Below are 27,278 nucleotides of genomic sequence, written 5' to 3'. Positions count from 1 at the left end.
GAAAAAATGCACTTACACGTGTTCCTAAGTTAATAATAAAAAGGTTGTGGGCCTCATGCTTTGCAAAAAGCCATTCAGCCATGCAGTTAAATGTGGATAAATGAATAAGTTGTTACTTCACGGAGGTGGGTCCAGATGCTCTGCGCCTCTTCTCTAAAGGGTGACCGGTAAAGGGATTTATTGCCCAGCGATTAGAGGGATAAAAAGACTCAGGGCCTCCTGCACATTTGCAAACGTTGCGTTCTCAGTGCTGTGGAGAAAGCGCAGTTAGCGCACGCTGTCATACTTCAGCTTTTTACGTCGTATTTAAGAAACCCGCAGCTCATCGGGTAATCAACCAATTCAAGTCCACACATACAAGCTGTTTGTCAATTTATATCACTGGCTACGACAACATCAAGTTGGTGCTGTGGTAAAAATAAAATAAGAGCCATAACTTTGGTGATAGTAATTAGACTGCTTTCACTCTGATTGACAGATCAAGTTCCTCCTCAAACTCTGGGGGGCTTTTGAAGCCGGACACATCAGACCGCCTTGTCATCGGCCTGAAGACACGACCGCCTTTCCTGACAATATGACAGCTTTTTGGAGACATCCAGTTTCCACTTGACAGCAACAATGCATTACTTAATGTCCTGTTAAAGGCGCACAGAAACACACACACACATAAACACAGGCATGTGAAGAAGCTCATATGGGAGAAATAAATCACCCAACGCGGAAAGCCAGACATGCTGACAGAGCGTAAAATCTTGTGCTGTACCTCACACTGTCCCACAGCACGCCTGAGACACATCACTTGCAGGCATTCCACATCCATCACCTCCTCTGTGCAAATGACCCCATTTGGCTTTGTTTGTTTGCACAAACAAGTGTCGGGCTGCTGTCGCCCCGACGTGGGCCCCAAACGGCGGGCTGGATGAACTCGACGGTCAGCTCAAGGTGAATCACATCTGGCGCTGGCTTGTTTTGAATTCTAACGAACCCGTTGAAATATATATCTGGGTATCTGAGCAGAATTCATGAGCAAAACAAATCTGAATGTGCCAGAAGACGCGATCGCCTCGGAGCGTGCGCTTTAAATAAGACCTTTGGGTGATGGAGGCGACGAGGAACGGAGTGATCGGGGAAAAAAAGGAAGATATATCTGGAGCGGAGAGAAGAAAGCGGACGCGTTCAGAATACCAAAGCTGGTCTAACAGCACCGTGTCACGGCTAATACACATAGGGCGAGATTAGAATTCATATTCTCATTATTGGCATTTGGAAAGAGCAGCGGCGCTCTCATTGCTTGTTGCAGAGGTTCTCACATGTCAAAGCAATCAATTACTAAACATTCTATGAGCGAAACACAAGTACCGGCCACCTGCGACCGGTCGCTTGGGCCAAATTACCGCTCGCATGCAGGAACATGCTCCAGGCAACAACAAAAAAAGCAACAACTTGTGCAGCCTCGCCGTGAGCTAAATGCTAAATGTGTTCTGTGTGTGCCGTCGATCAAAACGACATCTAAGTCAATAGACAGTCAGAGCTCCATTTCTGAGGCCTCTTTTAAAAATACAAATAAAAAAGTATTCATACCTTCGTCCTTTGAAGCAGTCTGTGATCGGTCCTTCATAACAGCTCACCTTTTGCTGACGTCTCTCTTTGGAACACATGTCTTTTTTTTGTGTTTGCGTTATTCAGAAATATTGTTGGGTTTTTGTTGCGCGCATATAGGAACTGACAGCAAGAATACATTTCTGCCAAATAGACGGGATGGAGACCTGTGTGTGTGTGTGTGTTTTGGAGGTGGGAGTTTGAGGCTGTAGGGACAAGGAAAGTGGGAAAGATGGATGACTAAGTAAACAAGGGATGCACAAGGGGGCAAAGTGTTACTGTAGTTTAACCGTGTGTCAGTGTGTGCGCGTGGGAGCATGGATTTGATGTGAGTAACCGAGTGAGAGCAAGGAAAAAGAAAAGAAACAACACTCTGATTGTGCACGCGGCCCTGCGCATCCTCTGGATCTGTATGCACACCTGCACGAACATGTGTGTGCTATTGTGTCCATCTATTCTCGCATGCTCGGGCCTGACTTCGGTGTGTTTTTGCATTTCAACATCTTGAGTGTATTTGCTTTTCTGCGTGGCGCGAGTGTGTGTTTGCCTCCAGACATCTGCGCATCGTTCTCTGCCCATGTGTGTTGTGATGGGAACATACACGCACGCACACACACACACACACACACACACACAGGCGTGCACGGATATGTAAACACACACACACTCACCTGTCTGGGGATCGACAGAGAAGTACTGCTGGCCCTGCACCAGTGTGTACACTAGCTTGGCGCTGTTGCCATAAGTCGGGTCATCAGCATCTGTCGCTGTCACCTGGATTATAGACGTGCCTGCAGGGGAGGAGAGGCGGGGGAAGGAGGGGGCAACAGAGAGGATAGGGCAAAGGAAAAGGAAAGAAAAGAGGGAAAGGGGACATGGGAAGAGGAGAGAGAGAGAGAGTAAAAAACATGGCAGAGCTGGAGTTAAGTGGACAGAAAGCAGCAGCACTTTAAGAGCATAAGAAAGCTTTATATCGAGACAACCTCCACTCTCTCCTTTCACTCCTTCTTTTTCAATCTCTTTCCAACGGTAGTGTGACAAATACTTAACCCGCCCCTCCCGTCCCTCAAATCGCACCCTCTCCCTTACCCTCCTCATCCCCCCGCCCCAGAATCCCTCTGTCTCACTTAATTTCTCTTCATCTCCTTCTCCAATTCCCTTTAGCTCCCTCTCTCAATCGGACCACGTGTCTCCTCCATGGCCTCCTTCTCTCATCCTTAAATCTCTTTTCTACGCAGCTCTCAAAAAGAAATACATACTAAATAAAGTAAACACATTTCATACGTGTATGTTCCAGTGCAAATGGAATGGAAGAAGGGGATTTGTGCGAGCAGCTGCTACTTTATTTCTGATCAAAGCCATGACTGCATCGTTATGGGAAAGATAGGCGGAGAGAGTGCGAGTGTGTGTGTGAGTATGTGTGTTTAATTGTGCGTGTGTGTGTATGAGAGAAAGCGAGAGAATCGTCTGTACCAAACTGAAAAAGTGACTTAAGTAGGAGTAGTAAGGATAAGTCAGGTTTGGGGTTTTAAAAGTGCATTTGCTGGAAAAACCTTTGCATAAATACTGTAATGAGATTGTAAATACATATCGGAGTACTTCTTCCACCTCCAGCAGCCTGTTTTTTTCTGGTTATAATGAAATACCTGATCGACGACAACAATGGATGAGAGTGCAGAAGCACAAGCAGTCATGATGTAGCACAGAGGCCAATTTACATCAAATCATTTAAACCGCTTCATTTGGAAGCATGTAGTGTAATGTTGGTATTTAAAGTTGAACCGTCATTTATTTATAGATTTTCAGATCTGCTGCCATTATTTTCAATTCATGCAAAATTTGATTTATTTCTTGATTTTTTCCCAGATAAGGAAATACTTCTAGAAATACTTCCATTTCATGATTATCTTCTCTTTTCTGTCTCGTTTCAAAGCGCTCCTTCACTAGATCAGCTTCTGACTACAAAGCGCTGCTATTGAATGTCATTATGTTTCTTTTTTTTTTAGATATCGTAGATAAGTGCTAGGGGGCATAAGTAGATAAGTAGACAGACATGTTTCTTTTGACAGCAGTAAAAAAAACTAATCAGATCAAACAGCGTGACTCCGAGGGTTGATGCAACAAGTGCAAGGCGGAGGCAAACCGATTGGTATGCAGCCCGCCAGCCGCACAGCCGCGGACACACTCGGCGGGAATCAAACATCAGCACTGACATGCATCCATCTGGAAAGCGTGTTCAGACGTCTCTCCTCTCGGGGGAAAAGGAACAGGAGTCCTTTGCTGCTTAAACTTCAAATGTGAGTTATTCTCTTAGAATGCAGATACACATCTGGGAAGATGGTTGTACCCAGTCGAGTGAAACCAGCAAAAAACAATGTGCAGGCACACATTTTAAGCCGGGGTGGGGCCAAGGCGAAACGGTTCCAACTGGTCACCCCCCCCCGACCTTAAGTATCTAAGTAACACGCCTTTGATAGGAGCCATATCTCCTCAGTCACGTGTGCTGCAAAACGCCTCAGTAAATATTGAGTCCGTGATTGAATGAACAACTCAATCGGAGGACTGAGCTGCCACGAGGTCCTATCGCCACGAGGTGCGTGCCGATAGGATTACTAAATAATGCCCCCCCCCCTCGCCCCCCTCTCACGTACTTCGCCCCAAGCTTTGTCCCCCAGAGTCATTATTCTGATCTGAATTAAACAATTGGGCGGGAGTGGCCCTCAATGTCTACAAACAACCTTTAAGAGGCAGACGACCTCGGTTTTTTTTTTAAATACCAGCTTCTTTTCCGGCAAATTCAAAAGTTTTCCTGAAAGCAATTATCCCTGCTTCAAAAAAAAAAATAGAGGCAAGAGTGCTCCTCAGAGTAGAAGCCATTTTCAACCGGCAGAGTGGAATTCAAATGCAGATTAGAGTACTTTTTCTACATGTAAACTGGTTCCTGAAGGCACTCTGCAGTCATGCTCCGAATTACAATTCATGCAGTTATTGTCACTTCAACATCTCACTGCAAAAAAAGTAAAAAAGCCTTCTCAGCCTTTACCTCTTAATTTGTTCTTATTCCGAGCACTACTGTCATACTGCATCCCCCTTCAGTCACGGAAATATTACTGCGGCTGTGACTTTCTCTGTTACGCCTATTCAGGGGTAAACTAAAAGAAAATTATTTATTTCCAAGTGATAGATTATATGAATATATATATATATATTCAGAAATAATAATAATAACTATAATAATATAATAACAATGTTCTATATTTTTGTGTTACGTTTTGGATAGAAAAGTGTAGTAATGTTCATGCGCAACAACGCTCCTATCTCTTTTGAGTTTTCAGAAAAGGCCTCCACTCTGAAACACTCCACTGTTTCTGCTGAATTTAGTTAATATACTTTGTTTTGGCTTTTTTTTTTTGGGGGGGGGGGGGGTGTAGATCATCTGATACACGGACACCACCATACATCAATACCCCCAGGAAAGCATTTAAACAGGCGTTTCTAAACTGCACACTTAGATGCGCGCTAGATTTATACAGATTAGGGTATCAAAAATATAATCTTGATGGATTTTAGGTGTTAGCCCTAGAAACCCACTTATTCCTTTTTTTCTCCTTTTTACCGTGACAGAATTTCTTCATTGTAAAGATTCTGCCACAGTGACAGCATTTCGCAGTACACCGCCCCTGAAGGCTCCATGTTTCCTGAAATGTGCTGCTGGCGCAGGTGGGTGTGACCATATTATTCTTGGTTGGCGCTGCAATGTGTAATAAAGGCTGGAACTATGACTGGTGGGCGGAATAGATTACTCGTAGGTGGGCTCCCCGTTTTGCCCAATCCCGGCTGAAAAAGCATCCGGCAGCTTCCTAATGAGCCGAGAGGAGACTGCTCTTCAGATCCCCAAAGGAGGGACGCGGCACCCACCACTCGAATATGAATACAAGCATCCCTAATAGAAAGATTATGTAGAACAATCCAAGTCTATACTTCTACTGCTTGTACTTTTTAATGCTCAAAATGTTTCAATATGTTGTTTTCAGATTAGAAAATGTACACTCACACAAGCTAACTGCAACTGCATAGTGAGCTAAAGAATATCGCATAAAAAATGAAATGTTCAAGTCATTTGCAATATTACACAACTTGGGAGCTCCCCATGATATGAGCATTAATGGCCATATCATTAGTGTCATAAACCAAACCGCTCAGCTTGTGCATAGCTCCACATGTTTGAATAGGAGACTACAGATGGAGGGTAGGCACTGCATCATATCTACAGGTATTTAATCTACAAAAGGCAAAATAGCTTGTAGATCTAACTAACAGCTCTGGCGACAATGTTATTGAAAGTGACGCATTAATCCAACCCATTACCGAATCCGCCTGCATTGCATTTCAATTCAATTCGCATCCGATTTTGATCTGGGGCGGTTTGAAGAGGTCTGTGTGTGTGTATGTGTGTGTGTGTGTGTGTGTGTGTGTGTGTGTGTGTGTGTGTGTGTGTGTGTGTGTGTGTGTGTGTGTGTGTGTGTGTGTGTGTGTGTGTGTGCGCACTTGACAAATCCAGCCATAACATTTTCTCAGTCCGGTCCGAGCAGGCGGAAACAGAGATGCAATTTCTTGCCGAAAGAGTAATAAAAGTGAGCTGCGCCGGGCGACCCACCTGCTCCCAACCGAAGAGTGCATTTGAGAGTTCAAATGAAACTCTCTGATGACGTCACTTGTTGTCATTTGCATTCGTTTTCGCAATGAATTTATACTTCTCCTTTCGTAAGACGTATGAGACTGTGGAGTGGTAAATTGAGGTAAAGCACGTGGCCTACATTTATAGAAACTTCCCGCAGCACCAACGCCCCCCCACTTTGTGCTGCTTTTAGCTTGTGCCTGCACTGCAGGCCCTTTACAAACGACATACAGTATATGTTGTTACAATCTAAAAAGCACAAATAGCCACCTGGACACAAAGCTTTGCTGAAACTATACTGAGTGGAATGTTTAATTTTCCTCCCTCTTGCAACCCGTACATTAGTAAATGTTTGCACAGTTGCTCTCGGAGTGCATTGTTTGCATTTAGTCTTCAAGACTAAATGCAAACAAGTTTTCATTTAATTTAAACTTGTCGAGACTTGGGCGCGAAACTGAGCTCAGGTGTGCTGAATGAAGACTGACGGAAATGTCAGCACATCTCATTTTACAAGTGAATTCTTATCTAAAATATACTTGATGCTCTCTTGAATCCGTATGTGCGTGTGATAAATGATAAAATATATAACAGAAGAACTTTATGGCTCATAGATATAGACAAGACCAGCATCGCGTCTTTGCCGTGACTGCGCTGCCTTCTGGGGCAAAGGAACTCGCTGTCACACAAGAAGAGAAAATCTCTTTTGTGGCGGGTTGTTGGAGGCTGTGACATTGACATTTGAGGCATGTGTTCACTGTCTGTGTGTCAAATGACAACAGGTGCTGGTGACAGGCACGTTACAGCGCTGGCTTGACTGGGAGGATGCTGGACCTATTGATCAAACCGATGGCTGCTGGCAGGTTCGCTATTTACAGATAACACTTCAGTGATTGAGTCAATTATGTGTAAACCTCTGGAGGAGCTGGAGTTTGAATATTGAATATTCTCTCTCAAGTTGGTCTGGGTTTTATTTTTGAGTTCTCCTGACAAAGACGTGGTTGATTCAGGACTCTAAACTGTCCGAGGCGTAAATAGCCTTCTGCCTCTGTTGGTTAGTGTGATAGCCGCAGGAAAACATTGGAAATCTCAGAAAACACAGATTATTATTATTTCTCTCATGTGAAATAACTATAACAGTTTTTACTATGCCAGAAAGGATTGTATTCATGTAGGAGCTAGAGATGTCCTAATTCATTCATATTACAGATACCTCCCAACCACAGTACACTCTCTCATAGCAAGGAGAGGATTGCAAGATTTTCAGGGACTTTAAAGTTTGGAATCTTAACTGATGCTGTGAATAAGTATATATATATACTGTAGATTTGCCAGAAATTGTACAGATTGCTGCTTTCGCTGTGAACGCAGCTTGGTGATCACAGTAATAATTAGAAAGCAATAACTTTGGAGGAGAGTGTTCATCTTTAGTTATAAATAAACTTTACATCCCTAAGGCTAAAAACGCTGTGGACCAAATGTCCACATTAAGACTGGAAGCCAAGCAGCCAGTAATGTTACATCAGTGCCGTGTAGCATTACGGCTGCATTTGAAATATTTTCCATGTCACTTTAAAAGAGCTTTTTATAACAACAACTCATACCACAGTTAATCTAACACGTAAGGAACGTTTGAAACGTCGAGTAAGTGATTGCTGTAGCTCAGCAGTCAATAACTTAAAATAACAATAACTTAAGTTTCTCAGAGTGAGGGAAGTTTATGTATGTATGTATTATGTATGCAGGCTTTACCAACTGCTTATTCAAAGCTGTTGAATAGAAATGAGAAGAAGGAGATAGAAATAATAAAGCATGCTGTCTAGGTCGAGGGGGACATTTGTCATTTGGGAGCTCGACAGTAGTGGTACTTTATTTGATTAAACGGCAAACCAATAAAAGGCCTGCAAGGCGTAGTATGTGGACAGAATGGGACTTCAAAAACCCGCTCAATCACGGTAAGTTCTTATCCCTGCCATTAAGAAGATCTTCTCTAGGCTTTTGATATGATTATTCAATCACAGCGCAGGACAGACAGAGACATGTGAGCTAAAGAAATGTACGCGATCGACAATCCTCTGACCACATGTTGGGCTTCGTGCAAGATTACCAAAGTCTAATAATGGCATACGTCCATGTTGTCTTCTGGTCGAAAGATGAAGCGGAATCACGTTACTGTCTTGGATGAAAAATTCTACTACACGGTACTGTCTGGGTGGCAGATGGTGTCGCGATGGCAATTTATTCATGTAATACAACAAATTGTGTTTCTGAGGTGGACTGAGCGAGTGGGATCACAGCAGAAAGTTCAGGTGATCATATTTGGGGACACCTTCGGGCAGCTTTGCTTATAGACTAAATGTGTTTACGTACAAGAATTCAATTCAGGGACAAGTAATTAGAAAAAAATATCTGAAACTGTAATGTGGTGGAACCAAAGTGAGTAAATATAAATATGTATATATATATATATATATATACAATTTCAGAGATCAATTAATTATTGGTGTTTTTTTCAGCCAGTTGTTTGCAACCGCCTTGTCTTTATGAGACACGTTTTTTGAACATGTGTGTCACCGAGGAACTGAGGCCATATTTAGCAAAAACGTCCTCTCATCCTCCCTCCAACTTTTCTGACCCGGCCTGCAGTACCTATATTTGCCATCTCAGGCACGATGGCGCTGTAGGGGCCTTCGTCAAAGATAGGCGGGTTGTCGTTGATGTCTTGCACCCGGATGAGGAACTGCGAGGAGGGCTCCAGGGCGCGGTCTGTCTGCCTGTCGGTGGCCGTGGCGATGAGGCGGTATTCGTCCTTCTCCTCCCGGTCCAGTGGCTTGGTGACGTGGATGTTACCTGTCTTCTCGTCTATCACGAAAACCGAGCCGGCCCCCTCGCCTCGCAGGACGTATTTAGTGCGTCCATCGTTCCTGTCCATGTCGGTGTGCAGCTAGGAGGAGAGGGGACAATGAGAGAAAGAACAGGGTAAAACATGAAGTGGATAGATGCGAGACGTAAGACGGACAAAGGGTGGAAGAGAAAGAAGAGAATAAACACCAGTTAAAGATGGAGTTTGTTTTTTCGGGACAGGCATTGAAAACTAAACAAGTAGATTATCCTCGGCATGCCTTGAGGATATAATGCATTTAAACAGAGGGAGACAAAAGAAACGCGCACATCCCTCTCTCTCTCTCTCTCTCTTTCTTTCTTTCTCTGCTCACTCAGACCCAAACACTTTCCTCCTTACGTGCTGTGTCTCTTCTTTCCTGCAGTATGAGCAGTTATGAACCAACTCTTTGATCACCAATGACATTGTGAACACATTCTCCGCCACTGGCTCTTAAAGCCTCTATTCACTTCCTAGGCAGCTGTGGACGGCAAGAGCTTACTAGTCCACGCACATGCAGGGCCCCGGCTATTTAATGAAAGCACCAAATCAAAGGAATAATGAACGGCGGCCCAATCAATTATTTCCTGACTAATAGGTGTGTATGAGGGATACTAGAGGCCTGCATGGGAGCGGGACATGCTGTATCGATCACAGCTTGGTGTTGGTGCTTTATTAGATCAGTGCCTGGCGGGATGGTAGAGGCAGCCGAGCGACCAGCGTCCTCTCATGCAAGGAGAGGCAATATCGGGGAAGGCTCCACAATGTCCTGTGTCCTCGACCAGAGAGATACGCCAGCGGGATGCGCCCAGCACATCAAGATTCAATTTCATTACCCACACCTACGTGAATCGAATAGCAACTGTGACTGGGGGTGGGGGGGGGAAGGGGGGGTGGCGGGGAAAAATAAAAGAAGAAAGTGCTAAATTAGCCGCCACTCGCAAGAAAGTGTGACATTGTGACTTTAGACGAGAGAAGGTTGAGAGAAGAGCAGGAGATGGATGGGTGGGTTAGCTCAGACGAGCATTGTTGCATGGCAACAGCTAAGCACATCTGCTAAAGCAAAATGAGAATGGATACTGAATTGAAATTTTAATTTACTTTGAGCATCGTCATTTTTCAAAACGGGGGACGGGGGCACGGATACGCCAGCTTCCCGGGGGGTAAACGATGAATACGGCTGTTGACAAAAAGTAGTTTATTACGAAGAAAGCAATCATAAGTTCAGACTGGCGGTCGGAGAAAGTGTCTGAACAATGGTGGCACAAAGTCAGTTACACAAGGCTTCACCTGCAAATTACCCCTTGATTTAAATGGCAGGGCAGATTGGGGAATGTGAAAGCCCTCCAGCCACCGTGGAGGGTGCTGTGTGAGAGCAGTATACACTTACCCAATGTTGTAAGTTGTTTACTTTAACCGGGGGGGTTAGCATTGACTAGCGTTAGCATGTTGATGCTAGCTCTGTTTCTGAAGCCAGCCCAAGGAACGATGAAGGCCATAGCTAATGTGACTATGCGTTAAGGTGATAAGTCACCTGACAGCCAAAATGAAAAGCTCACCCTTGGGCGCGTCAAAATTTGCCGTGGAAGCTTGTTACAGTGTGTCGGTGCCAGCGGCATTAAAAAGCGTCAAAGAAAAGAATCGGTCCACAGGAACATCTTAAACCACTCCTGAAAAAAGCAAGCCTCTGCTGACCTGCAGTTATATTTTTACCAAAATGCATCCCCATGTATTGCTCAACTGTGCTGAACACATGGGCTTTGTTCAGATCGTAGAGTGTGAGATCTCCTGAGGTAAAACACACTGAGCACACGGCCATAGTGGACTGAATTATGATGGAGAGGTGCGCTGGCCATTTTCCCTTTACATTTTTATATTGGGTCTTTGTCCAGTCTGCAGACTCCTAGAGACGGGTTTGGAACAACGAATGATTTCTCACTATAGACTTGTGATGCAGCAGTAGCTTCTCAGATTATTTCGGCACCTTTCTTCCCCATATACTGTACAGTGCCTGCAGACTCGTCATTTTCTCATGTGACGGAAAACCAGTTATTACTTATAACAATAGCTCTTTCCTTTCCATGTCAAGGGGCATTTTAATCATATGGTCAGCCACTCCCACTATTTACCTGCCCCAAAACATCCTGTGTCTAGAGCACCATTCATAGTTAAGTAAGGAAAGTAAACAAATGACCTCTGCATGGCAGCTCCGATACAAAGCAGAAGCAGTGGTGTGAGCCTCCTGCAAACTGTTCTATGCCTCAGTTTCACTATATTTGTAAACGACTCAAGGAAATTGTGAACAATCAGTGCAGAGTAAGAAGAAATATTTGTGCTTGCCCGCCTGAAAGTGCCGCACAGCATATAATGGGCCAATAGAGTCCTGGCAACATGCAGGTAAGATATTGAGGCATGTTATACCATCATAATCAACTTTGTCTGCTCCGTTGGTTTGTTTGTAGACGCCTTTGTAATTTCCCATTATTTTGTTATTGAATCAAATTATCTATTGTTGTACCCAGGATCGCACAATTTCAGTGAAAAGTACTTCATTTGAGCCTGTACTGAGTTTAGACGCTCATCTCGTCACGGGTGGAGCAACTGGGGCCAATTGACCAAAACTCCCGGCCGGTCAGGACCACCATGGGAGCACGGTTTCCTCGCTCTTCTTAACGAAGAGCCGTTTACAATCAAAGTCTTAACGGGCTTGCAGCTTAACGAGGGGACTTAACGAGCTTCGTAATGAAGCCCCGGCCATCATTACCACAGTCAGCGGTGGTGCTGCTGATTGAAAGCACCGCTCTGAGTCATTTTGAAGCAGGCAAACCCAGCCGAAGGAAACCAAATCCATTTAAGGCTGACCCCTCACCCTTATCTGCTCCTCCAAGATTAATAGGAAAGTATAATAAGGAAAACGCACTTAACCAGAATTGATGAACGCGGATGCTGTGTAGCGGCAGAAGTGGCACGGCTTTCTGAATATCTCGTAGCAACAGTCAGTGTGAAAGAATACCTAAACAATATTATACACCAGCAACAACTGGATGGTGCCATATTTCACATCTTTAACTTGAATATTATCACACCTCATAACTCCCACGTTTCATATCCCGCCGATATGCCATCAAATATATCAAGAGCCAAACAATATGAAGCCACTGGCCACGAAAGCCAAATTTACCGATGTGTCACGTTTGCTTGGAGAGTGATTTCAGCATGATAAGCCATTTCCATTTTCCCTGGCGCCAGTTGTGTATGCAACACCCAGCCTCCACAGACTCCTAAATCTCTTCAATTACTTATATTATCATAAGGTAATATGCTTATACTCATATACTCAATTTCACATTTTTGCAATAACCATACATCATGAAGCGAGGAGGAAAAGTTCTCTGCCAACCTCATCATTTAAATAACTAATACCCCATATACACAATTTCACATTTCTGCCACACAATAAATCATAAGAACACGGAGAAAATGTTTTTTCTTCCACAGCTGTGCATTAGCCTAATGAATGTGGATGTCCTCCCCCACAAATCCACAAATTGTGTGTGGGGGGGGGGTCTTGTGTGAGGCTGGGCAGTGGCAGGAAAACGGTTGAAACCTGCCTGGAAGCTCACGTGAAACGCCGACCACGGTGCAGCAGCAGCGCCGACGGGCCCTGCAATTGGCAGCAAGGCTGAATTACCCGAACGCGTCAGGTAGAGCCTGCGGGGCGGAACCCAGATGTGAAAATCTCTTTCACATCTGCCGACATGTGTGAAGCAGGGTGGAGGGGGGAGAGGGTGAGCCAATCGATCTGGAGCAGGCCCACCAATTCAGAGAGGCGTCTGAGGAAAAACAGGGCCGATCAGGGGAAACGGCAGCAAAATGTAATTTGGGGCAGGGCCCGTAGGAGTTTAGAGAGGCCGTTTGAAATGACACTGTGCCTCGTGGCCAGCCTAACCACCACTGAGATACGATTAGTTGTGTGTGCGTGTGTGTGTGTAGGTGTGTTTGTGAGTGGTCACTGTAGGATTAAAGAAAGGTGTAGTGACTCTGAGTCTCCTTCTGCCCTGACTGGACTTCCACTTGGCACAGTCATTGCACAGTGGACAAGGAGCCAAGGCGTGTGTGTCTGTGTCATCTGTGTGTGTGTGTGTGTGTGTGTGTGTGTGTGTGTGTGTGTGTGTGTGTGTGTGTGTGTGTGTGTGTGAGTGCAAGCACCAGCGCCAACCTGCAGAGATAAGAAAGAGTTGAGAGCAGGCCAGGAAGAGGGGCAGTTATTAGAGCACAGCGCAAAGCCGAGGCCAACATCTACAGAGCGACTAGTAATTAAAGTCAACAACTCTCTGGGCCGGTTGTGATCAGCTCGGCCATTATCTGATGTCTTCGCTCTCTGTCTCTCTCTCTCTCTCTCTCTCTCTCTCTCTCTCTCTCTCTCTCTCTCTCTCTCTCTCTCTCTCTCTCTCTCTCCCATCTGGAGAAGCAATGGATACCCATCTGGGCCCTATGAGAGAGAGAGAGTGAGAGAGAGAGGCACAACACACATAACCGACCACAAAACATGTGTATATAAGGCTCTCGGATTCAAGGGTGGTAGTAACTGCAGTGGTGCAGTCAGTTTTGGAAAATCACAGTTTTGGGAAAGACGCTGATGCGTTAATTAATGCTAGGATAAAATTCAAACTTTTAATTGTGATTTTTGCGATAGATTTTTGCAAAATTCAATGAATACTTTATTTATGCAAACACTAAATTAGTTGCTTTTAAACAGCCGTATTCCCTTTACACAGTAGCAGTATCAAAATCTCTCTGATGACGCCAACACTGATTCACAACACAGCTTCAGTGTGACGCATGGCCTGCCTGTGTGTTTATTCAAAGCCAGTGAGCCTCAGATTTTCAAAATAATTAGAATTTAAAAAAGAACTGCGTTAAAGTGACAATAACACGTTTAAGTGCTGAATGCTAATATGAATATTTTCTTTTTAAAAGAAACACAACTTAAGCTTCATTTCATTATTCTGTGTTTTGGCTGTATGCTCAAGGTTTTATGTGGTTCACACCTTTAAAAAAATACAGTTTTAAACTCCTAGGGCTAAAAATAAGCCTATAACCTTTTCTTTAGCGGGCCACATTTTAGCCTGAGTCCTGGCTCGAAAGCAGACCTCCAATGATCGGTTTACTTTCATTTTGAACTAAAGAGTCTGTCAATTAATTCCACTCAATTAAGGCACAGTGAAATAAATCCTTGTTTCTTATCTTTCCCGCCGTCCTGAACCTAAGAGAACCGAATACGGACCATTAAGATTCATCTCTTTGTTTTGGAGAGGAAGAGGCACACCTGGTGTTTCTGCCTCCCCTCACTGTATATGCGCTGTTTCAGCATTTCTCTGCCACCTTTGGAGCCTCCTCTCATGCTTGCAAATGCGCCTGCCCTCGCTTTGCCCAAAGGCAGACAAACAACAGTCTATTCCGGTAATTGCAGAATCAGAATATTTGGTTATTTCCTGGAAATTACCACTAAATCATTCAGAAATTACAAACCCATAAAGTAATGCATTACCAAATTGCCCGTTCCTACCAGTGTTTAGGATTTAATATCCATCAAATCTAAATACCACAGAAACACCAAAAAGCCATTTGCTTTGCGACGCACTGGATGTGGATTTTGAGAATTACTTCTCTGTGTCGTAGTTCTGCTGGTTTAGGTGTTGCCTGCATAAGCCAAAGAATTCTGTGGAACATCCACTCTGTCTGTTCCAAATTATACAAACTTTTCTTTGCTGCACACAATTTTCCAATGCAATAAGCAGTCTATTTCAAACAAAACCTGTTGAATTAAAACATAATAATCTGTATTTACGCACCCAACACCGAAATGATGCTAATTTAATGCTTAAACCATAAAAAAGGAGCCGACTGCTCCTTCAAGTAAAATTCACCACAATTCCAACAAACATAATTGTCTTCATGTGAAACCCTCCCTCACACAGACCACTACAACCACATAAAACGTATCCACAAAAATCAAGCAAAAAGTGCTCGGTCTACTTGGACTGTTTGCGTCTCACCTCTAATCAATGCAGACACACACAACAAACACGCCTTCCAGTTATGCAGAAGCACTCGATGGTGAGCCGCCCCCCCCAGAAATAGGATCGCTGAGGAGCACTTGTGATGTGACTTCAGCAGCCAGACCTTTGCCCAGGGACAAGTTTAAAATCCCGTCTGAACTTTCAATCAAACCCATTCTCGCAGCGAGTGTGTGCGTGTGTGTGAGGGTGCGGGGGGGTAATGAGAGGGTTTGGGGTGGGGAAGGGGGTTCCTTTTGTTCCGCGCTCACAGTAAAATGTCAGGCGGAATTGAAAACAGTCCCCTGTCGCTCCCTGTCTGCTTGTCTTACAGCCAGAGGCAGTTTGAATATATGTCGCGAGGAGCTGCAAGCTAATTGTTTTGACGTTTGGTTAGAGCCGATGATTGCCTCTTTAATTCAGTTGCGGCGTGGACATGTTGCCCTATTCCCCCCGTTTGATCTAATTCAGTCTGTCTCTGGAGGGCGCGCTGTGCGGCCTTCGCTTCAACACACACACAGTGTCACACATTCACTTCCTAACAGAACATTCCTAATTCATCATAATTAGACTTTTCCTTTTATACCGTGAGCTGTTCAATGCATCACGCCACTGTTTCCTTCCTCCGCAATACATTATTCAGGGACAAAACTGTGCTTTTATCCCCCGAGTATGCAAACCCTGCTTTTGATTATCATAATCAGCTGATATTAGAGGGAGGGAGAGAGTGTGTGTGTGTGTGTGTGTGTGTGTGTGTGTGTGTGTGTGTGTGTGTGTATGGTGGCCTGTCGGTGCAATTGTTTGTGTTTTATTGCTCAGTGCTCCACTCCGGTGGTGTATACTTCACATCATATTTTTAGCCGAAAGAGACGAGCTTGGAAAAGGCCACTGGAGGCTTAACTCACTGCTGTACATTCAAAGGGCAAATCGCCCACATATATGCCACCGCGTGCCACTGCCAAGAGGAATGGCTTTTACCATCGGGAGACGACTGTGTGTCTCTGTGTGTGTGTGTGTGTGTGTGTGTGTGTGTGTGTCTGTGCGCACATGCAAAGGGCAATTGTGAAATAGACTTTCAAGTCCTGTTTAGTTTTAAAAAAAAGATTTAGTCATTGTTGAGTTTTTCCAAAAAAGGGGGTAAGATCGTTGTTTATTGCTTAAAAATAACAGGTTGTTTAAGACTTAAAATATGCAATCTTGATATTTTGTGAAATATCATTTGAAAAAATAAAGAACATCCAACGTTTTGCTGTTGTAAAATGTGAGTGGAGTCCAAGGACAGCATATACTTTATGCTTTATTAATACTGTGTGTCACCACGGTTTAATTATCTCAGCGCCCGTGTGCTTTCCTCACAGGATGCATTTAAATATTAACCTGTGTGCCTGCGTCTGTCAGCGAGCTGAAGAGAAGATTCCCTCCTGCTGCTCTCCGGCTCCTATTCTCCCTCACCACCGTCACCTCCTTTTCTCCCATCAGGTTCACCTATCACCTATTCGGCCATGAGCCTCGCTCTCTTCTCCTGACCCGCCCCGGCCGTGCACCTCCTCCTCCGATCCGTGGCTGATCCCCGTCCCTCTCCATGTGGCGTCCACCAACCAGACCAGCTGTCGGCCAAAACCAACGGTATCCACCAAAAAGGGCTCAAGGGCATAAAATAGTGTTGCTTTCATCAAATAGCTTATTGCTACTCTAATATTTTATGTTTACAATGAACAAAATTCCTCCGTCTACAGCGTACGTTCAGTGTTTTTCCGCTCATTATTTTGATTTCACAGTGTTACTGTTTGGTTCACTCTAATAGCTTTTATCATTGTTTTCTGCCTCAGCAAGCAGCTGTTTTCAACTAGAAAGCTCTCATAAACCCAGTGAACGCTGGCGGCAGCAGCTAACAGCAGACAGACGGACGAGCAGGAGAACAGAGGGGAGCGTTTAGCAGAGAACAAAACCCGGAGTAAAAGAGAATGAATATTGGATTTACGTCTGCCATGTGAAATACTGAATTCTAATCGATTCACAAAGTTTGTCTCAGATGTTTTGTGTGTTTCTGAGATATCATGTGCAAATTATGTAAATGACGGACTGATAAAACATGACAACCCCGAAAAAACATGATACCTCATTATTGAAATTAGTTGTAGATTTCCAACATTGCTGCCTTTAGTGCTGGAATCCACTCTAAGAAAACTAAAGCTCCGGAGCTTTCCCAGCAAACTAATTAACTACAACTAATGTCGACTAACATGGCAGCACTCCACACTAATTGAAGCAAATATTCATTCTTTCTTTTATTTGATCATTTGATGTCAAGTGAAGATTTGTTTAAAAAAACCCAACATAAAACATGATTCAAATCCATCCACTGGTTACTGGGAAGTACTTATAAGCTCCTGCAAATCAGACGTGAATATTAACCGATCAGTTCTGCTGATGAGCTGCGTGTTACCGTACAGCTCATTTTTCTCTTTTCCTCCTCTGACCTCCTCTCTCGCTCCCTGACTCCTGGCCTCCATCAGGGCCACGGGGAGAAGTGGAGTGCACGGCCCTGGCCAATGCATAAATATGAGCTCAAGGTCACTGAGCTCATGCTGGGGCATGAATAAACATGATTGACTGCTGCACGGCCCCTTTACTTCACATGTTGTCCATCACATATTACTGCACACCGGCTAAACACCATTGTCTCACAACTGATGCAACTCTCCATGAGTGAGAATATTCCCCAAACCATAAGAGTTTTACACGTATATCTGGATTCCTTTGAAATGCAACAAAATTAGCAAGAATAACCCATTGTGGGAACATCTATTACCATTCCAGAGTGAATGGAGACAATTCAAAATAAATCATTTTTATTCTGGCCTAGTGTACATTTTCCAAACCACTATCACTTTTATTACCAAGATCCCTTATATATTAATGTAAGTAAGCGCTCCATGAGGTGTGCACTGATTGGCTCTACACGCTGAAGAGAATCATACATGCCAGTGACGAGGCTGCCGTCTCCCCTCGACGGCTCGCACTGACTTCACAGCAGTCCCAAACTTGTATACGTCGTTGTTATTGTGATGATCCAATGTAAATGTATGTGGAAAGGTGCCTCAGAAAGCTACACATTACTAGTAACAAATCTTTTGTTGACTGACGAGCAATTTCCCAGGAACTTGCTGTTATCCTCACACGGGTTATATTTTTAAACAAGCTGAACAGTATAAGGTGGATATCTTCTGTAAACAGACACCTATTTCACGGTGGTGAATTGGAATCGGATCCATTGTGCTCACAACTTCTTCATCTTACTCTTCTACATTGCTGTCCAGTTTATCAAATGCATTATTCCATCCATTTTATTAGAGGGAAAGATAACATCTGTCGCAATAATCTCCAAAACTAAGCAACTCACATCAAATTCTTTGTAAGATTATAATATTTTCATATTAACTTAAAATTGAGATGTGAACATTTTCTATACTCTCATAAAATACTGCCACTCTTACATCTGGGGAAGCTTTAAATTCAGATGTTCGCTTTGCTGATTTCTTGGACATTATCCGCAGATGAAATGCGGGCTGTAAAGGCAGAGGAGAGATTAAAAGTAAAGAGAAACACAGGGTGTGATCCCTTGGAATTGCATCTCCAATAGAGTCCACTCTTTCTCCCTCTCCTTTTCTCCTCGTAGCCTTATTCCCTCACTCATCCCATCTATTATTTTCTCCACGTGATGCTGCAGATGGAGAGACGGATTTGAATGCGGCCTCCGCGGGGACTCGCAGTGGAATGGTATTTATGTCACGAATGGGTAGGTGGAGGCAGGACTCAAACGCAGAGTCTGAAAACAAAAGAAAGACTTTAACAGTCAAAATTTAAAAAAAAAGGCAAAACGCAGACAGGAACCAGGAACAGGCAAGACACTGCTGGTGGGGCCTTCGACATTCAGGGTTGAACATTCAATGACGCGACCAAAGACACATGACACACAGGGCTTAAATACACTGGGAGGTGCAGGTGATTGGACACAGGTGGAAACAATCAGACAATCACTGGGGTTGACAGGACAAGGCAGGAAGTAAAGTTACCCCAGAGACACAAGGGGCAGGAAACTACAAAATAAAACAGGAAACAAACCCACACCGTGACAATTTAACTGCTTTCTGTCAACCACCCCCACCCCCCTCTGCTCTCGTATTTGCCCTCCGTGTAAACCCGACCCGTCCCCTCGCCGATGCCCTGGTTTCCACCGCTGCCTCTTTTCACAACCCTCTCTTTGTCCATCCTGCCTGTGTGTCCACGGCTCGCCTCGGGCTTCGTGGGGGCCGAGAGGTCAGCGCAGCAAACGTGTGTGTGATCTTCTCCTCCTTCCCCCTCGCTGTGTCTCCCGTTCTCCTTTCCCATAAACTGCCTCACACGTTCCTCCCCTTCCCTGTAAGCTATTAACCTTTCCACACTTTCCACCACTTTTCCCTTTATCCCCCCCACACCCCCATCCCGTGTATCCACATGGCATTAACGCTGCCCTTAAAATGTTGCGCATCCCCTTTCTTTGTTAACCTCTCTCGCTGCTTTCACCCCTTTGCTACCGCGTCATCCCTTTTTCATCCTGCCGGGTAATCTGGCACTCCTCTGTCTCGTTATCTCCTCCTCTCCTCCCTCCCTCCCAGCACTGTAGTCACTCTCTAATTGCTGTGTCACCCCTGCTGTGCATGGACCCGGAGGCTAAATGATGTCTGCAGGGAGTGGAAGAGTGGAAGCACGTGAAAAGCACAGATCTGGTCCCAACAAGATTTATTTTTATTTTAATCATTATTGATGAGTTCCTTGTCATGAAGTGTGTATTTACAGTTGCCGGCCCTCCCGTTGGCCCCATCACACACGTTAATGTTTCTTGTCCGCATGACTCCAACCCCCTCTCCAGTTTCATAAAGGAACCTTTTATCTGAGTTGTTTGTGACTCTGCAGCACGACGTACAGGCTTTCTGTCTCTTGTAATGCGTTTGTGAAACAAATGTGAATGATTTTAAAACGAGTTGTGTGTTTCTGTCGGCGTCTAATCGGCTCAGGGGAGGTAAGTAAAAGCAGCAATACGATAGTGTGAACATGCTGAATAAAGGTTATGCATTCAAAGCATTGGGTGCAGCTTGTACTTTAGGTGTAAGGTTGCGATTGCACATGTTGCCTGACAATAATTCAACAGTTACCCAGCTCTTAAATTAAATACTTTATATAAATGTTGTTAAAATAGTGAAATAAATAATGTTATAATGTTGCAGGATGATATGTTTTTTTCTTTCAGAAAGTTGGGAGCAGTTGTTGAGTTGCATAAGACAGACTTAATGAAGGAGGCGTATAGTAGAAATCAAGCTCTTCCCATAATGCATCTCAACAGCACATTCAGTGCCTGTAAACCATCACAAACTCTGCGCTCCCCGTTGTGACGCTAACACCTCATTCAAACTATGGCAATCTCCTTCAGAATCAAGGAAATAATAACACCACTTTATCACGGGTTATTAATCATAAGTAGGAGCCCATAGGGGAAACTATAATATAAATAACGGTATTAGTATTACAAATGCATCCACAGCGTTTCAAATTGCCATTTTAGCTAATTCAACCACGCAAAAGTGGCGTGTTGATTATGTGTTTTGTGACTAAAATCATTGAAACCACTAACTACAGCTGAGAAATAAATGTGAAATAAAAGGTCAAATATTTCCCTCTGAAACTCAACGTGAAACGTAAATCATTACGTAAAGGCACTTAACCTCAACGTTGCACATGACTGTACCTAGCTGCTTCCCACTAATGACTAAAAGGGGCTTTGCTGGAATGAGCATCAAAGAAAAAACTAAATCCAGTCTTATACACCAGCACTTAACTTCCTCGCCTCTTTTCATCCCACCGCCGGCGTCTTCCTGCAAGCACTTTTGCAATATCGCGTGTGCGCACGTTGCAGCCGGAGGCGCGCCCACAAAAGAGCGCAAGAGCGGTCAATAACTGTGTAATATTCGCCTTTAGATGCCTCCGGGCTGGAGCAATCTTTTAAACGCCTTTTGCGGAACAATTTTCAGCAGAGACTGTGAATGAATGATTCAACACAATAAGAGAGCTAAGTATCGGCGTGCCTTGGGAATTGGTGGGCATTGTACTACTAATGCACCGCCATGTCTGCATGCTTAATGTCTACAGCGCGACGCAATGTGAGCGCAACAATGTTAATTGTGTAATACAGGCGTATATTACTACCTATGAATTATGTATGTTTATGCTGATGCTAATGATATGCTAATGATGATGATGATGATGATGATGATGATGATGATGATGATGATGATGATGATGGCCCCGGTCCGTTCCCTGTTGCACTGGTGATGTAGCGCTCGCACATGTTATGAGTTGAGCCAAGATGAAGATGTTCATCTCCCAGAGAGGCAGAGGCTACTGTATATTTGTCACGTTGCCTCCCCACGCGAGGTGTTGGGGAGTTTGCATTTCAAGAGGAGAGGAAGAAAAGCTAATCAGAAAGTGGTGTTTTTTTTTCCTTTCTTTTCTTCTTAATCCCGGCTCTGCTGAGGCGCCTTTTCTCCTAGATAAAAAAAACACTGTTTCTTTCACATTGCTTCTGCAATCACATGAAACTCCATTACAGACCATGTGACGGCATCAATTAAATTCACAATTATCATGGGGCAGAAACTCTTCAGTGTGAGAAAATATAGAAACCTGGCATCGTCTGAGTATGTGAGCGTGTGTGAATGTGTGAAGAGAGGCAAACGGAGAGTTATATATTCTCACGCTGTTTTGTTGGCAACTCTTGCGAACCTGAAAAAGGACCAAAAAGGAAGATACTTCAGTAAACCAAAACCATCCTTGATGGTATTAAGAGATTACAAAGGCCACTGCAACAGCCTCAAACTGACAGCCTGCGACTCGTTGGCTGCTTCTTTTGGATTTGAGAATAGCTGTTTGGTTTTTTTATAGCGCTTCCAATAAAAATGCTTATAAATATCCAGGCAAAAATAATAACTGGGTAGTGTCACCCGGTCCACAAAGTTGGCCCTTATCACTTCAGCAGCAGCGCCTTTTGTCTCCCATTGACATCACAGATTAGAGCCTTGGCTCTTGATTCCAGCTTTGGTTGAGATTGATCCAAACAGAACCGTCCCGAGATCACAGAAAAACAAGAAAAAAACCCACCATGAATCAGTGTTGGGGGGAGTATTTTTAAAATAGAATTCACAATTAAATCCACAATCACACCTTCGGATATACAGGCGGTATAACCGACCGCGGTGGAGACACGTATCGCGAGTCACAGTCAAGAGCGTTTGCAGCTGATCAGGCCTGGAATTTGGACGGTGCTGTATCTGGCAGGTTGAGCCGCTCTGGCCAGTACAGTGGATTCCTTCTCGCTTTAAGCAGCGGGTCTCTCCGGTGAAGCACAATCAAGTCCCAGATAGGGGACAAACAAAAAAAATAAAACACAGCAGCGGGTCCGCATTAATCTCTCTACCTATAGCACTGCTGCGCCATAGCAGAGCGGGGGATTAAAAATTCATAAGCGTATTAAGATCTATAAGAGCATTATGCATGTGTGCTGTCACTGTCTGATACAGTAGGGTACTAATCATTAGCATCTCTGGCAACCGGCGCAAGCACACACACACACACACACAATAGCGTGCTGGGTGTATTCCAAGTGTCAGCACTATCATATGGGCATGTGTGTGGCCTGGCGATGTTCCTTCCTTCAGTGCCATACAATGCGCTAGCATAAATACCTGCTTGACACAGCAGATTGGCACTAATGGTTTTACACGCGCTGCCATTTGTAACCCGGACCGTTGGCTCTTGCTCTTTCTCCGCAGCAAATAACGGCGCTTCAGAGCCTTCGGCTCGATCAGTCACAGTGCGGAGGGAAACTGGGCAAATGAGATGTTGGCTAATCCTATGGCGCACCCTGGGAGAGAGTAGGCTGCCGTGCACCTGGATATTAAAACCTACAAATACAAAGCAATTTGGGCCATTTGGGAGTTATCGAGCGCAAGAAACCCCCCACTGAGCCGAAGTTCTAAGCCACCAGCGCAACTTCGCTATTCATTTGCTCACCAAAACTGGCCGCACAGGCTTATCAATTAGTTCACCTACCACAGCTGGGTACTGAGACATTTGGCACATGCCGAGGGCCGTGAGGAGCGATTACGGAGCAAGGGCTTGGAGACAGCCTTCTGTCCGGTCCGCGTGACCCCCCCCTGAGTTCGTTTAAAAGGAGGAGGGGGTGTGGCGTCGGGCACTGCGCGGCGAGACAGGCCCAGTCAATGATTGTAATAAATGGCTGAGCGGAGCAATAGGACAAGAGCCCGGTGTGCGTTGTGCTGGGGAAGAACGAGATGATAAATCCCGTCAAAGCAAGCGTAAATCAGCCTGAATGGAATAGCATTAGCGGGACCTTGCAGACCTCTGACCGTGAGGGAAGAGAGCTGACAGGTCTGACCTACAGGGAAATGAGGGAACGCTTGGTCTACTCTTGCTTTCTACCTTGGGGCGAGGATCAATGGTGGAAGGAAAAGGTAAAGCCATTAATTCTCCTGGATGTGTCAATTTCCATTGGTGGGTCCATCATGACGAGCCCCTTGGGCAGAAGAGATCTGGGGCTTATGTTGTGCCTCAGTAATCCATTGATTCATTAAAGTTTTAACTTCTACCTGGAAGGAACCACATTGCGCTGGAGCAATGTGGTTCAATCAATTCCAATTGCAGGTTTTTAACAATACACATAATCCCAAAAAAGAATTGGTGGTTGGCGTGACTGTGGGGTTGAATTATGCTAAGCACCTCTTGTATGAGATCGAGCAAACGAGTCGGAGAGTCTTGAATATTCATAAATGAGTTCACAACCCTCGTGAAAGATGAATGTAGTTGTTCTTTTTCCTTACCCGTCCGATGAGCACAGGTTCAGGCCCGGCGTACTCTTCGATCACAAAGAACTGGTTCCAGATCCAGCTCCTCCTGCTGCGAGACCGCGGCCTCGTCAATTCCGTGTGGTCAGGCGCCTCCTCCGCCTCCTCCTTCTCCTCTGTCTCCTCGACCTCCTCAAACACAAGGCCCTTCTCGTCTCTGGGATCGGCAGAAACTTGCATCCCGGCGTCTTTGCCGTCGCGGCTCCACTCTGGGGCGGGGCGGAGCCTCAGGACATGACTGCTGTTGACAGGTTGGTTGTCTTCATCTGCGGGGTGCTGAGCTGTGCTGACTTCTGTTTGAGCAGAGTGAGCTGACTCCGTTAATGGGTCTCTATGGGGATCTGCGGCTCTGCTCCCCGGTCGGACTCCCGGGGGATGTGCTGTCAGCGCAGACAGCGGAGAATCATCCATTTCAGAGGGAATGCGCGGCGGGAGAAGTTTTGCTGATGGAAATGGTGGTTCTGTTTGGGTGATTATTGCCACTTTCTCGGGGCTGAGACTGACCTCGCTGTGAGGTGTTGACAGTAAGCGGACGAGGTGTTTGCTCTTGCTATCTCCGCCGTCTGATCTCTGCTTCCCCAAGTTGCCCTGCCCTGTACTTATAACTGGGTCCACTTCACTAAGTGGATTAATACGATTGTCGGCTCCCTGGTCTCTATTAAGATCCGGGGTGGTGACTGGGCTTAAATAAGGAAATGCTGTCTGATTATCCAATCCAGTGTGAGGCTGAGTGACAGCTATATCTTGTCTCTGCACTCTCTGAGCCTCTAACTGTCCGTGATTAACGTCAATCAAATCTCTCTTCCTGCTCCGGCTGCCCTTGCCTGGAAAGCTCAGGCTGGGAGCGCTCTGCATTTGAGAATTTATGATCCGAACTAGGTTGTCTTTCGACAGCAGCTTGAGAACCCCGTAGCTGCCTGTAAGGTTAAGCTTTCGGCTTGTATCAATGCTGAATCCTTTCCCTGGCACACCTGTGGTGTGGACACTCAAATCGGGTCTGGTCCTGGATCTCAGGCCTGATTTGAACCTGGTTTTATTGGTGTGTAGATCCGGTATACGGCGGATTATGAATGTCTTGTCCGGCCTTCCTGTTCTGGTGGAGGTCTCAGCGTTCTTGGTGTTGTTTTTGACTTTCTTCACATCCTGGTTTAGCTCCTTGGTATTGTCTAAAATGTGCAAAGTCACTTCTTTTCTGTTGACTGAGTCAACCTCACGCTTGGGCTTGAAAGCTTGCCTCTCCTTGTTCGCCACCGATGGAGCGGCATGACTCTGCAACATTTTGGAATAAGTAACGGCGACAGGGTCACCCGCCTGCTCATGGCTCATTGGGTTCCTAAGAGTCACCAAAGTCATAGCGTTGCTGTCAACGCTTGCGTCCCATTGGTCCACAGCTCTGCTATCCCCTAGTTTCAGCGTGTGCGATCCGCCCACCCCTCTCCTCCGTACGATCTTATTGGCCGCGGCAGATCCTGCGAGCCCCTCCCACAGGCAAAGGGAAACCAAAAGGAGCAGATTTCTTGTAATCATCTTGTCTTGGGGCGAGATGTCCTAATTTGAGCGAGGTTTGCTGAGAGGCAGGGCTTGTTTTCCGGTTGTCTTCATTCTCTCCTCTGTTTTACCTCTTTTCATACCCCGCCCCTCACTCTCTCACTCCGTGCCCTTCACACTGAGCTGGAGGGCAGGTGTCAGTCACTCCTCCTCCCCTTTCTTTTTTTTTCTTTTTTCTTTCTTCCCGTTGGCTTATATCTTCCTCTATCTCACCAACGCTCTCTCTGTTGGTTTCTTTCCCGCTCCTCTTGCGTGGCGTCTCAGTCAGTTTCCGACAGCAGGTTGGACCCCCTGAGAAAAAGATAAGAAGAAGATAATTTAGTTAAAACTGTAATCACTGCAGAGCGTTAATTAAAAGTGGTGTGGCGTAGACAGGTAGGAAGCAGGACAATGCAGAGCAGCCCGTTTTAACAAGGGCTTTTTAGAACACACTTCTATTCATACCGCCATAATGACCCAAGTGTTTTTTTCTCGCCGGCAAAGTTATCATCAAAAGAGTAACACTGAGAAAACCCTCTAAGCGGCTGTTAATGGGAGCAACTGTCAAGGATTTTTTTTTTTTTTACTTACTTGACATCACTTTGATGAGTGATTAATTAGCTGGATTAATATTGTGCTTTGATCAGTCAGAACGCAACCTGTAGATTTGCCGTACCGTCGCCTTGAGTGATGTAATAGCTCCCTCGGCTCTGACTCATGCACTCAAGACTCAAATGGAAATCCTAGACCATGTCAAAATGTCAGATATCAATCAATGTGCCTCTTTTTACACAAGAGTTTCGTAGTATTTCACCAACATCAGCCTAAGTGTCTGATAAGTCTATAATGTGACTATTTGCCAAATATACAATTTAATATTACCTTGTGCAGACAAAATATGTGTTTTGATGTGTAAAACTATTTAAAAATGGGAACTGCAGCTCTCTGGCATTGCATTTCTATAACACACCATAACACTTTCTGTCAAAAATTCGGCGGCCTATAACGATGCTAGCAGAGCTAACGGCGCTTTACTGAAGACTTAATTCAGCTCCTATACGCCATCATCAAGGTTATTTACAGCCACGGAAGACATAATGCACCCGGTTTTACATATTGAATTAAGTGAGTCTTCACAGTAAGTTAGCTGACCTTTACCGTGTCAAAACAGGTTGTTTTTGTATTTTAAAATTACATTTTCCTGTTAACAAAAAATCAGCCTGGTCTGTAAAATGTATTTAATTGAAACATGAGTGTGCTGTGGGTTAAATAGTTCCCGTTTCATCTCGTCCTGTGCAACGTGGTGTTGCTTGTGTGTGTCAGCACATTGACTGGGGCGTGACTTAAGTTTTGACCTCCGTCCTTTTAACATCCCCGCTCTCTCATTTTCTCCTCAACGTCCACAGCCTCCTCGCTCTCTATCTCAGGCTCTCTTTCAATAAGTAAAGCCTTTTGAGAAACAGTAACGGTGTGAAAAAAGAAAAAGATGATCCAGCCTTCCTCCGTCTTCTCTCTTCCCACATCTCCCACTCACCGCCTGTCTCGGCCTCGGGCCTATCCATCTCCCTAAATCTCCCTCT

At 44.9% G+C, this 27,278-nt stretch overlaps 1 protein-coding gene across 2 annotated transcripts in view; it reads right to left on the bottom strand.

Moving 5' to 3' along the window:
• The window catches only part of cdh24b (cadherin 24, type 2b), a 124,153-nt gene that overhangs the window by 56,427 nt on the left and 40,448 nt on the right, over positions 1-27,278 (bottom strand). For both annotated transcript variants that reach the window (XM_078098698.1, XM_040171024.2), the window contains exons 2-4: positions 24,148-26,010; positions 8,924-9,218; positions 2,271-2,390 (exon numbers count right to left, since the gene is read on the bottom strand). In XM_078098698.1, the coding sequence (XP_077954824.1) occupies positions 2,271-2,390; positions 8,924-9,218; positions 24,148-25,698 (1,966 nt within the window). In that variant the 5' untranslated portion in view covers positions 25,699-26,010. The remainder of the gene's footprint in view (positions 1-2,270; positions 2,391-8,923; positions 9,219-24,147; positions 26,011-27,278) is intronic.

This window comes from Gasterosteus aculeatus, chromosome 3 (assembly GCF_964276395.1).
Source record: "Gasterosteus aculeatus chromosome 3, fGasAcu3.hap1.1, whole genome shotgun sequence".
Taxonomy (NCBI): domain Eukaryota; kingdom Metazoa; phylum Chordata; class Actinopteri; order Perciformes; family Gasterosteidae; genus Gasterosteus; species Gasterosteus aculeatus.
This window is presented reverse-complemented; position numbering and strand designations above follow the sequence as displayed.